Genomic DNA, 13,040 nt, shown 5'->3' on the forward strand with positions numbered 1-13,040 from the left:
ATATATATATATATATATATATATATATATATATATATATATATATATATATATATGCATATATGTATATATATATATATATATATATATATAAATATAAAAACAACAGTGCTCGATGCATAAGCAGAACAATATAAAATCAAAACAAGATGATGCTTGGTTACAAATTCAACATTTTATTGCACTACAGGCTGTTTCATGAGGTACTTTTAGCACCTGATGATTGCCATGATTACATATGATAAAACTGAAACTATCTGCCCTTAAATGTGTTTGTCATCTCAAATTAACACGAGCACTCCCTCGTTAGTTGCCATGTCTACATCATCGATAATACAGCAGTGCAATATTTTACGAATGCCCGCATAGGAACCTTGGCCCTCGCAGAGGTCTGGTTTTCAAAAAAGGCCAAAAAGGTAAGTATTTTAATGAACATGTGATGGTAGTGAATTAACAAAACAACCAAAATGATTCATGAGTCTGACCATGAATGACGATTGCTGGGCCTCTGGAAAGGCCCGCAGGGTTTTGCTGATTCATTAATTAACTAGTCTAGCTAGGATATCTAGTGCCTAGAAGAAGAGGCTGGCAGAGTAGAGTATTAAAATATCGAATATAGAAATAGGTTGAGTTAGAATATAGGGTAGTAATATTAATTAATAGTACTACACTGTCGTCAGTGCATGCGATCCGTCCGGTTCCAGCAATTAATTATCGTGGATAGCCTGCACATTGTTTACTTTACAAGGATTATTTCACCATACATAGTAAATTGAACCTAATAAAAACTTACGATAGATTTAAGCAAAACAAATTAACAACATGTCACTGACATGGGCCGACCTGACAATTGTAATTTAACTCTTGGCTATCTAGTCTTCTCTACCAGGATTAGTAGTACTGTAATTACTACTGGTAATGGCATTTTTTAAAGCTTTAAAAAAAAAATCATTAATTTTTTTCAAGATGATGATTTTAGCAATTATGATGATCATGTAGCTGAAGATGATGTCCAGCCACATGTTGAAGACCTATTGGCTTATATAAGCTTATACATGTTGCAATGATTTGGTTATTATAATGTACTAATAATAATAATTATAAAAATATAATAATTAAATACATTATATAATAAGTTTTTCACTGGATTTAATACAGACCTAGCCAGATTTGTTCAAAAATGTATTTAGTGATGCTTTTATTTATTTGTTTTATATTGTTATTTTTCAGATTCCAACTCATGATAAGGTTGTAGCTGATTATATCCAGGAGCAACCACACAAATGATATGCAACAAGTACCTTTATATACTTCTATTTATTATTTTCCACAGTATGTTAAACAGATGGTTCTCCAGGCCTGTTACTACAATACCTACCTTGCAGAAACCAAATGTTTTACTGTACTTCAAAAATGTCATATCAGCCATTTTGGATTTTTTAAAAATAATAAATTCACTTATTACAAATTATTACTTTTGTATTATATGTCTGTTATATTAGTACAGTATGGTACAACTCAACATTATGACCAGCTGAATAAAAACAAAAAATCTTACAAAAAACATTATTTTGTTTAATAAAATATGTCCATAAAACATGTCAAACAGAGCTCAAAGAATGCAGGAGAGGCCATTTCCAGGCATCTAGAAAAAAATTTTCCGGACCACGCCACCCCCCCCCCACTCTGAACTCTTTGATGATAAATTGTGCGTCTGCTACTTTTCAGATTCAACCTCCTACTTCCAAAACTTTTGAAATCCCTGTTTTTAATATACATTTAATTATATTTTAACTATACAATTTCAACATTATTCAGTGAAAAAAAGCCATATTTTCTGTTTAACCAACAGACATAGTATTCGAGTTATTATTATTATTATTGTTGTTTTTGTTTTTTAAATATGTTTGTTGTCATTTGTGTTGGTGACTGTTTCTGTTTTGTTAATGCAACTTGGTTTGATATTGTTTGCAGAGCGCCCCCAGTCATTGGGTATTTGCCTTTTGAAGTATTGGGTACCTCAGTGTATGACTATTATCATCAGGATGATTTGAGTAAGATTACCAAGTGGCACGAAGCATGTAAGTAGTTGACCAGTTAACCTTTTGGTATTTTTTTTGGCGCAGTGCCAACGGTTTGGATTCCCATCCTCAAGGTTGGGGTTTCAATACCTTTCTGTGCATTTTGCTGGTGTACTTAAGCAAGGCACTTTATCTATTGCTTCAAACTACCTAGCTGTATAAATGGGTGGGAATAACCTAGTAACTAGCGATCCACCCAGGTGGCGCATTACAGTCTCTTTTGCTTCACGCTACTTAAAACTGGGGATAAGCTCGGCAAATATTTACTTACATTTTTTTTGCAAGTGAAACATATTAAACTTAAAGTTACAGACCTGCAATGTTTATGTTAAAAAAATGTGACATTCACGCTGAATGCGTGACACTTGGCAGATCTAATGTAATTCTAGCACGTATGCTCTATGAATGGTTGTTGTAAACAAAGTGCCCTGATGGTGCTCGAAAGGTACGTAGAGTTATATTCGGGAGCTTTCGATTGCGTAGAACGTAATGACGTCACTAAAAGTCATCTGCGCATGCGAGAACGTTCAGGTTACCTTATCGAGTAGATTCTGGAACGCAATTTGGCCAAATCTACGTATGCAGAGAACGTAGGACGCCATGTAGGACAGTCACGCATGGGTGATTCCGTTCTAGTGTCACGTCGTTGCACAAATCGAATGCTCCCTATTAAGAATACCAGAGCACTAACTCCAATGTATCCGATGTTCCAAAAATGGAGAGTTGTGTATCGGTAGTCAAGAAGAGGACGCCCTCAATTTTAAATGAACTCTATTAATTTTCCCGTATGTTAAGCTCAAGCATTGAAGTGTAGTGAACACGATTTTGATTTTCATTCCTCAATACGGGATCAAGACGCCCCTCCGCACTCCCGCAAGCAAGTAAAAGTCTCCAGGAAAATTTTAACCCATCTCCTGCAAATTCGTAATTTGTTTTACTACTTCATTATCAGTTTTCTCATGGAGTGCCGTTGGGTGTCAGCTTGCAGAGAGGAAATAAAATTTAAAGACAGCGGCGGGCGTAATAAACATTTTTTTTTAGTAGTGGCGGGTGTGCTAGTTGGCCAAAAATAATATTGTATTTTTATTCGAAATCATTATTATTGGCGAGCGGCGGGTTCACTAAACATGTTATAAAAAAAAGTCTTGCCTAAAGAAAGTTCATTTGAACCTCACAATGAGACTTCATTCAACCTGAAACCCCTTTGTTGAGAATGTTTGTGATTAGGGCGTACACCACCATTTCTTATCATTTGGTTCTACCGTATTTCATAGTGATGCAAACGAGTGAGGGAACGTCGTCCTACTATCGATTCCTAACAAAGGGCCAAGAGTGGATATGGCTTAAAACCCGTTTTTATATTACCTACAATCAGTGGAACTCAAAGCCAGAATTTATTGTTTGTGCTCACGTAGTTGTCAAGTAAGTAATTTACAGTATTGTCATATACCGTAGATCCTCATGTCCATATTTTATGTAACAGCGTTTTCTCGGGCAAAAGCCCAGTGCATGACTTAAGCCGGTTACTCACTGCGTGCGACGGCAATGAAGACCACACGCGAAGACATGGACCCAACTTTTTAATGAGGATCCGTTCAGATTGCAACTGACAATCATCAGACGGCGTTGCTTAGTCTATTGCCAGCCGGAAGCAAATGTGGATTCATCGTACAACGCAGTGAGTTTACGGCTTTTCAACTATTCTCTAAAAAAAAAAACATCAAATATTAGCTTTTAATTAGGCATACAATGCTGAAGAATTGCCATTTGATTAAAAAAAGGAATTCCTTGGATATTTCCTTGGATATAAGCCCACCCTGGGAAGATGGGTGGTGGGGTGGAACTACGGTGCTTATTTGCTTACTATTTTTGTTATTATTGGTCATTCATTATTTTCCGGAGAGTACAAAACATACGCTTTTTTGTGATCACCCTCCCACTCAAATGAGTACATAATTTATTAATGATTGATTGATGACATTCTCACATCATAATTTTTTCCATTTTCATAAAGATTATACACGTCATATATTTATTGTGTTCTTATGAAAAAAAAATGTATGTGTGCTAAGTATTACATTTTTTTTCCCAGTAAATCTGAAAAAATCATGTGAATTTCCTAATATGGTCATGATGAAATCTGACATCATGACCATATGTGCAAATCATGACTATATATGGGCATACAACAGTGTTTTTTTTGTCATAAAAAATTTAATCAAGACAGAGCTTTAGAATAAGTAAGGATCATGGCTGTATTTAGTTTTATTAATTTTTTTTATTGTTATTGTAATAATTATTACTGTTATTTTCTTTGTTATTATTATTATTATTATTGTTATTATTATTGTTATTATGTTACTGAAACCTACCTTAAGGGGAACTTAGACATTGGAGAAATTAGAGAACAATTAAAAAAACAACGTTAATGGGAAAATAACACAAAAGATATTCCCCTAAAAGTTTAACTTTATAACCACATATTATTATTATTATTATTATTATTATTATTATTATTATTATTATTATTATTATTATTATTATTATTGGTCATTGGTCAATATAATAAGCCTATAATCAACACATAATTACTATTTGACAAGATACACTTGTAGTAATTTATTGCATATTTATTGTGGGAGCCATTACCTAGATTAAATATAAAAGAAATACTAAATTTTCTCATTGTCCATAATGCACTTTAAAAAAGTATATTTAAATCAAAAAGCTAAATAAACTGTTGTATGACATATTTAAGGAAAATATTTTTTTCTCAATAAGTTATGCCGAGGTACGAGAGATATTTAATCGTGAGATCTGTGTAGAAGAGGACCAGTTAATGAGCGTGGATGGGTCCACCTCGGAAGGTAACTGTGACTGGGAATCAACCTCATCTAGAACGTGTATGTCAACAGATGCATCCATTCCAGTATCCTCATCAAAAAAGATGACATATACCACGCCGCATAACGTTCAAAATAATACGGTGTCAAAATCGTTTCAAGAGAATGAAAATCAATTTCAGTGTGGAGGTATTTAAATAACATTTATTTATATATTTATCAGGCATTTAAAGTAAATATTTCATCATCATCATTGTTTTATCATTTCCATTTAGCAGCCTCATTTCCACGTTTACATGGGTTGACCGGATTGCCGTGAATAGCAGTTCTACATGGATCCCAGTTTAGTGCTTCTTCCCCTTTTAATCCTTGAACATCAGGTCCCCACCAATTACTTTAACACTTCCCATTCCAAGAATCCTCCTCCAAACCATCCGAAACGTCCTGTCCTGAGAAGGGTGTTTATGTTCTCGATCCCTAGTCTTGTTAGGAATTATGAAAATAAAGTAATTTGTGGGAGTGTTTGGCAGAAAGGTTTCGATTGGGTCTCTCAAATGTAAGGACATTTGATTCCCACTCAGGCCAATGGATCTTTCAGTAAGACCTGCCCCTTGGATATATTGTTTGCTAAGGTCCCACAAAAAAATAGCGCAAGCACATGCGTTCGTGGGACGGAAAATGGGAAATTGGAACTAAATTCTTATATTCCAATGAAATCGTGATGGTAATTTTTAGTACTAATTTAACTCACTTAGTCGAACATTTGCTGACATCGGGGAGAGGTTTCTAGATGATGTTAAAATTTTGTCAGATTATATATAGATAGTATATATACTAGAAATTGCAAATTGCAAGTGAAGTGCTGCGAAGTACAACTGCATAAAATGTTCTTCGAACAAAATTATTTATGCGAGTCAAGTGAAAATAATGAATAATAAAAATATAACAAATAATATGAGCACGAAGACGACCCATTATTAGAACAGCGTTGGTACAATAGTGTTTTGCTGCAGTGACATCTCTCTGCTGGCGATGGCTCGCTGCTGCTGGCGATGACTCGCTGCTGGCGAATCGATCTGCGCATAAAATGGTATTTATTTCCGCAAACACTATGCCAGTCTACAACGTTGAAATAGGCTAGTAAATAAGTTTATCTGGGTTCGTAAATAATATTGTTCTCAAAATATTGTGGCTGAGACATGAGCCGATTAAACGTAGAAATAGGAAACCTAGAAATATAGTAAAAACCCTGAATAGTACTCCAGCGTCGCGACATGCCGACGTTTGTACGAGTAGGTTAGTCTACAAACGTCGCCTAAAGTAATTGATTTTACCCGGCAGAACGAAAGAAGGAAACTCCGCTTTTCAGTTGTCTCAAGCGATTGATTTTTGACAAACAATGACCTTTCAGAGGTCAAATTGCTGTCAAGAATATGAATTGGCTGCTTCGCAGCAATAACATATAAACACCACTACAGTAGGTTAAAATATCAAACTTTTGAACTGTCAAATATAAAATTTTAATCAAACCAAATCCGATTGTGTTACTTTTGGCAAGCATTATTTTCCCCTGCTCCCAGTTGGAGTATGGGGGAATGCTCAATGTTTCCGATTCTATCACATACCTTGTGTTTAACTCTGTGGTAAACTTAAAAGTGATGTACATATTAGAGTTCACAAATATCAACACGGTGTTTATTCCTTACAGTCACATGTTTGAAACCTCTCTCCAATTTTAACTTATGGCTGCCAATGTATCGACCTATCAAAGTCGCTGTGTTCTGAGCATGTAAAATGTCAAAGTAAACTTATTAACCCTGAAAATCGCTGGTGCGTGACATTTTGGCATGCCAATTTACTTTCACAAAACTACATAATTACACAGCAGAAATTAGTATCTCTCTTTAAATGAAATTTTTACATATTTCTTGAACCCTAAACAAAAAACTATTTATAAAAAAAATAATCCTCATAGCACATATGTTCTATATGTGAAACTGGTTTGTAAAAAAAAATTGTTTTACAATCATGGAAATGTTCTGTTTTCGCCATCCAATTTGGCCTATTTCTTTGTATAGGCTGGGCCTAACTTCGTCTAGGCCTAGGCTAGTCCCTAGTCCTACCTCGTCCCCGCTGCACCACCGGCGATATTAGCTTCTTCCCCATCATAACCATCACTCTCATCACTCTCACTAGCCTACAGAAACACAATTATAATTCCACAAAAATGTACCTGGTCTCTATCCACACTATTATCATCAAAAACTTTGTGTATGGCTTGTTCCACATTATATCGCTGCTGCGCAGCCATACTGAAACTTAAGTTGACATTTTGTTTGATTTATAAAATATTTTTCAATAAAAGTTGTCAAGATTTTTGTTTATTCGAGAAGTTCAAAGTGTAAGTAACCCGGATGCAAAAACAAATGAGCATCAGAATGATATATAGACAGTATAGAGGGCGAAATTCACGTATACTTGGATGTGTCGCACTAGTGTGCCTAGGGCATTCAACGGTAAATTTTTTGCTGTCGCACTATTGCGCCTACGGCACGATAAGGGTTAAAGCATCTCTCGGTTTTCCTTACTATTACAGAACCGCCAACGTATTAATTGCTCTTGAAATCTCCAAGATTGATGACGTTAAGACCTTTTTTCCAAATGTTTAATAATTCTTCCATTTCCAGAAGATTTTACTTACATTTAGTTAAGTGCGAAACCAATAGTGATACCACCTAAAAGAGGACTGTAATTGACAGAGTAATGTCAACTTGTAAGGATAATTTGTCTTCATTCGCAAAAGTTTGTCTTGATAAGCAATACTCACTCTTTTTTGTAAAAAAAAAAAAAAAAATGTAAAAAGTAATTTGGTATGGAATCTGAGACAGTATTAGTATTATTTTACATTATTCTGAAAATTATAATAGTGACCTCTTGAGAGGATTTCTATCTCATTATCGATGTCATATGAGTTATTTTACTGGTACTGCGTGGGATTCCATTTCATGAATTGTTGTTCTGGATTGATCTGTTGATGGATGGTTTTTTATTCCATAATAGTTTGTTTTTCTTCTGTATTTTCTCTGTTCTCTTTCTTGGGGGTGTTTTTGAATAAAATTGAATTGAATAATGTAATACACTTTTGATTTCTTCAAATGTTAAATTGGATAAATTGCCTGTGATTCGTGGGAGCATTTGTTTGAGTAACTGAGTATTTGTTCCATATGTATTTGATCCAGTGACCGAAGTATTAATGTGAATTGCTTAGCATGCAGCGCTGTATAAGTTTAACATATTATTATTATTATTATTATTATTATTATTATTATTATTATTATTATCATTATTATTATTATTATTATTATTATTATTAATAAAAAATATTGTTAAGTGATTATTGGATACTATCAGTCCTGCGTGAAGTCAAGCATTCAAGGAGTATTTGTAGTGAAATTTGCAAATAATGCCCAATAAAATTTCATATATCCAGACATTTTTTTTGGAATTTCTGATGAAATAAGGTCATAGAGACATTCAGGAGTTACATATCTCAATTTAAAAAAAATGTACTTAATGCCTTTTCTCAGAGGAGGGCAGTATGTAAGTTTAACATATTATTATTATTATTATTATTATTATTATTATTGTTATTATTAATAAAAAAATATTGTTAAGTGCTTGATTGTTTGTTTTTCTGTAGTTGAAAACCAGAGTGTTAAGAGTTACGACTCTGTTTCAATCTCAAGTTCAGAATATTCAGTAAGTACTGACACTTAACTCTTAACTACTGATTTATTTATTTATTTCAACAACATCCAACCAACAGCAAATAGGTCATAAGATATATTTTTACTTTTATGTCTGGGAGAGGGGACACTATCAAAAAACATGAAATTAAATCAAAATTACTGTAGAGGTAAGTGGTTATTCAGAGTGCGCATATCAATTAGATTTAATTGTTTGGATAAAGATGGTGAAGGTCACGGTAGGAGACTGTGTAGGTCTCAAGGGATCAACTATTTGCCTCTGCTGCGACTCTTATTTAGATGGTGCGATGTTCATATTAACAAAAAAAAAATTAGAATTGCTGATTGTGGACGAAGCGAAAAATAAGGTTAAATTGAAAGTAATATTTTTGGTCAATTTTTATTCAGCCTGTAAATGCTAATGCTATGAGCCCAGGCCAGCCAGAGGAGGGCATAACCCAGGAGGAAATGGCAGTGATTCAACTACAGCTACAGGAACAGCTCTTACAACGGCATCACATAATCCAAGAGAAGATTCACAGTCAACAAGAAGAGTTGCAGCGCATTCAGCAGCAGTTGGTACGGGCACAGCAGCTAATGATCCACCATCAACCATTCCTATCGACTTATTTACAAGCTGGTGGACAGAGCGTACCTAATCCTCAAGCCCAAGTGACAGAACCGGCCCAGCCTCCAAGGCTGCCCAGCACAAACACAGCTTTACCGCCACAAACATCATTACCAAGGGTAGGTCAACTACCATAACGTCTTAATATAAAAACATGAAATGAAATTTATGATGTATCTGTTTAGCACATTAACTGTCAAGTTTTTTTTTTCCTAGTTCCATCCCGTACACTTCTTCTTCTTCTTCAACATTTATTTAACCATAACATAATCATAAAACATAATAAATTTGAGTGAGAAATATGAAAATTAAAGTCAATCACATTTGTTAAGAACAAAATAATATTGAAATTATGGTTTGGGTCAGGTCTAGAAGCATCAGCTTGTCTCAACCTGACCCATAAATAATAAAATAATAATAATAAGGATAAATTAATCAAATAGATATACGGTACACTATAATACACATGAATCAAGACCTACTGTATATAGCACAAACCATAATTATAAAAGGTTACTGGTCAGAATAATTAAAAAGATACATTTTTTTCATACGACTTCTAAAAGTTAGTAAATTATTACAATTTATTAGTTGATCATCCAATTCATTCCATAATTTAGGGCCAGTTATAGTAATAAAAAGACTTGTTTTAGTTAGTCTAGAAAACGGTACATCAATTTTTATGAGGTTTTCTTAAATTATATCTAGGTAAATTAGAGATATTTTGTAATAAATTCGAAATTGTTGAAGGTAATAGTCCATTGACATATTTAAACATGAAAGAGGAAATTTGGATTTTGTGAAGATCATAAATATTAAGAAAATTTAATTTCTTAAATAAAGGTTCGGATGGAGAATCAAGGGGGAATAAGGAGTGGAGTTGAATAGCTTGGTGGTTAAGATGCTTGCCTTCCAATCCCAGGGTCCTGGGTTCAGTTCCTGTCAGTGTTGCAGGATTTTTTCTCATGACCAAAACAACTCCACTCCCTAAATCTCATATTGAGATTTAGTTTGTGTAAAGCATCGTGTGTGTATGTTTGATATATTCGCTATTGACAATCCTTGGCACATGTATTGTGTGCCTAAATAAATAAAAAATTTAAAAAATTTACAAAAAATAAATAAAAAATATGAATAATACATTTCTGTAACTTAAGTAATTTGTCAAGATTGGTCGGATAGTCGGCTGCCCATACAATATTGCAATACTGTAAATAACGGAGTACAAGTGAGTTATATTTAGTTAAATAAGATACGTTGCAGAAAAAATATTTGAGTTTATTAATAACACCTATCGATTTAGCAATATATTTATGATGACTAGTCCATAATAAGTTTTCGTGAATTAGGACACCTAGAAAAAAAGTTTCATATTTCCTTTCAATAGTAATTATCATTGAGATAAATATTACGGTTATCTTTTAATATCTAACTCAATCTTTTTTTGATTGCTATGAAATAAAACATAATTTGTTTTTGTAGTATTTACAAGAAGCTTATTAGCAGTAAAACCAGGTGCTAATCATTGGCAACTCATTATTAAATGTATCAAATAAAGAGGCAGAAAGGGCGCCAAGGCAGAAAGGGCGCCACCATAATAAAAATCATTTCCATCGGCTGTAGTGAAACACAAACAAACGTGGTAGCTCTTTTTAGATCATTACTTCAGGCCCATCCTAGAACCTCCAGGGAAAGAGTTCTTGTTCTGGTGACTACTGCCAGGGAGTTTGCATGCAATACAATAGTGGTATGTTGAACAGGTGTGGATGTGATCTCGCATCCTGGGCACCCAGAGTGAATTAGTGATGTGGCATTCCAGTGATTGTGATTAATTTTCTGTATACACTTCTGTATTTCCTTCTGTTGATTCCAGGTATATCCGAATATCAGCGGAAATTTTGTACAGTCCCCTCAAAACCTCTCATCTCCAGTTATGCCAGAGCATATGCAGCAGTCCTCTCCCGCTAGCCCTCTTTCACTACAGAGGGAAATATCTGTAAGTATTTAGATTCATTTTATTTGTCATCTACATATACCTGCCAAAAAAAAAAAAATGCAATTGGTAGATAGCGCCCTCTATGTAGAATCACTAAATAGAGCGCCCTCTATGTTATCTTTTGTAAATTGTTGTGGTGGAACTGCTACTGATTATAATCGTCAGTCGGTATATCTTCGTTAAAAGAAATTTATATGGCCTGTATTCACCTTTTAACGACGAATTCACTTAATTTTTATAAGTTTTTAGGGTATAATTGGCCAAAACATTTTATCTAAGGTTAATAAAATTGTTATGATGCTTGAGACATAAAAAGGGGATGCTCTTGTGCAAGACTCACAGGTACATACAACACTTGTGTCTGGTTTTCTAAATTCTGCCATACTATTCATTGGAGATATCCAGCTTACATAGAAAAAGTCATTGAACACGCTTATGTTTGTAGTAGTTGATGATAATTGTAGGGATGATGATAATGTTACTGGTTAATATAACGATAATACTGATTGTGATAAGACCAAAAAAAAAAGAAAAAAAAACTTTTTAACCAAATTAACCCAAAATCTTGAACAAATTAGGGTTAGCACTTTTTGTCGAAAACATATGTATGATGTTTCATAGAACCACTTTTTAAATTATAATACATTTTCATTGCAGGGAAATTCTAAATTTGGACCAGGCTTTAAAAAATTATACCGTATTTATTTGAATAAATGCTCCACATTGAATTAACACCACCTTCGAATAAACACCCCCTTCTAGAGCCTCATTTGGAATAAACGCCTTCTAGAATAACCACCCCAAGGCATCTAATTTTTTTGTCAAATAACACCCCGCTAAATGAGTGTCAACAAATCTAATGGAAGCAACATTATTATTAATATTCTACTCCAGTAGAATTACATTTTTCTCAACCTGGTTTGGATTAATAAGTCTTTATGATTATGCAATAAAAAATTTGGAAGGTAATTATGTGTTTTATATCCACATTTACAGTGAAATAAAGGTGCGTTTATTTGAGTATCTACGTATCCAATTTACACCAAAAAAAAAAAATATATTCCCCCTCAAATAAATGCCTCCCTCAAAAACCCTTCTCAATAATATATGCTGAGGGTGTTTATTCAAAGTATAACTTACAGTTAGTATGTGACTGATCTTTAAATTACAGATATATGGCGGAAGCCAGATTCCAGACGTTCACCCTCGACCTCAATTACCATCTCATCAAAATTCTAATTACTCAATTGTTGGCAACCAACTGCAAGCTCAACCCTCATCTTCCAGTCCCTTGCAGCAGTTGAGTTCAGATTCTACGGTATTTCTTTATTTTTAATTTACCTTCTTTCAACAGGTTTCTTTATGTGGCTCTGAGTTGCAATATGTAACGAACTTTTCCGTTCACTACCTGTGTGGTATTGTTCCAAAGGTCTCACAAAATGAAGCCAAACCGCTAGGTTGCATTGTACTGATTTGCATGTGTGTGTTTGATTTCTTTAGGATGTTCTAGGGGCCCGGGTATTCAACCTTTTTAAGCTGGTGGCCAGCTCCAATCTGGTGAGACCAGCAGGGCATAAACTGTGTACAGTACTTCCAATCTTTTTCAATGTCAGCCCCACCCATACACTTTTATAGTCGTCTGATCCTAATAAGCCTATTTTTAGCCTTGGTTTTTCAACAATAATATGAGGCATGTTGTGGTGAAATGGTAAAGTTGTCGCACAGTCCAGTATCTGTCTCTTATAC

The 13,040-nt window shown here is 34.1% G+C and overlaps 1 protein-coding gene across 4 annotated transcripts in view; it reads left to right on the top strand.

The window, feature by feature from the left end:
• LOC117114455 (circadian locomoter output cycles protein kaput-like) overlaps positions 1–13,040 on the top strand; it is a 61,512-nt gene that overhangs the window by 42,097 nt on the left and 6,375 nt on the right. For 3 of the 4 annotated variants that reach the window (XR_004446368.1, XM_033258122.1, XM_033258123.1), the window contains 7 exons: positions 1,975–2,081; positions 3,356–3,503; positions 4,863–5,113; positions 8,625–8,683; positions 9,079–9,417; positions 11,172–11,294; positions 12,466–12,612. Coding sequence is in view for 3 of the 4 variants with exons in the window: in XM_033258122.1 (XP_033114013.1) it covers positions 1,975–2,081; positions 3,356–3,503; positions 4,863–5,113; positions 8,625–8,683; positions 9,079–9,417; positions 11,172–11,294; positions 12,466–12,612 (1,174 nt within the window). In the remaining variant the exon portion in view is untranslated. The remainder of the gene's footprint in view (positions 1–1,974; positions 2,082–3,355; positions 3,504–4,862; positions 5,114–8,624; positions 8,684–9,078; positions 9,418–11,171; positions 11,295–12,465; positions 12,613–13,040) is intronic. The other variant, XM_033258121.1, reaches the window with a different exon arrangement.

The sequence above is a fragment of the Anneissia japonica genome, unplaced genomic scaffold, assembly GCF_011630105.1.
Source record: "Anneissia japonica isolate Jap-2015-1 unplaced genomic scaffold, ASM1163010v1 scaffold1374_len1023071_cov147, whole genome shotgun sequence".
Classification (NCBI taxonomy): Eukaryota; Metazoa; Echinodermata; class Crinoidea; order Comatulida; family Comatulidae; genus Anneissia; species Anneissia japonica.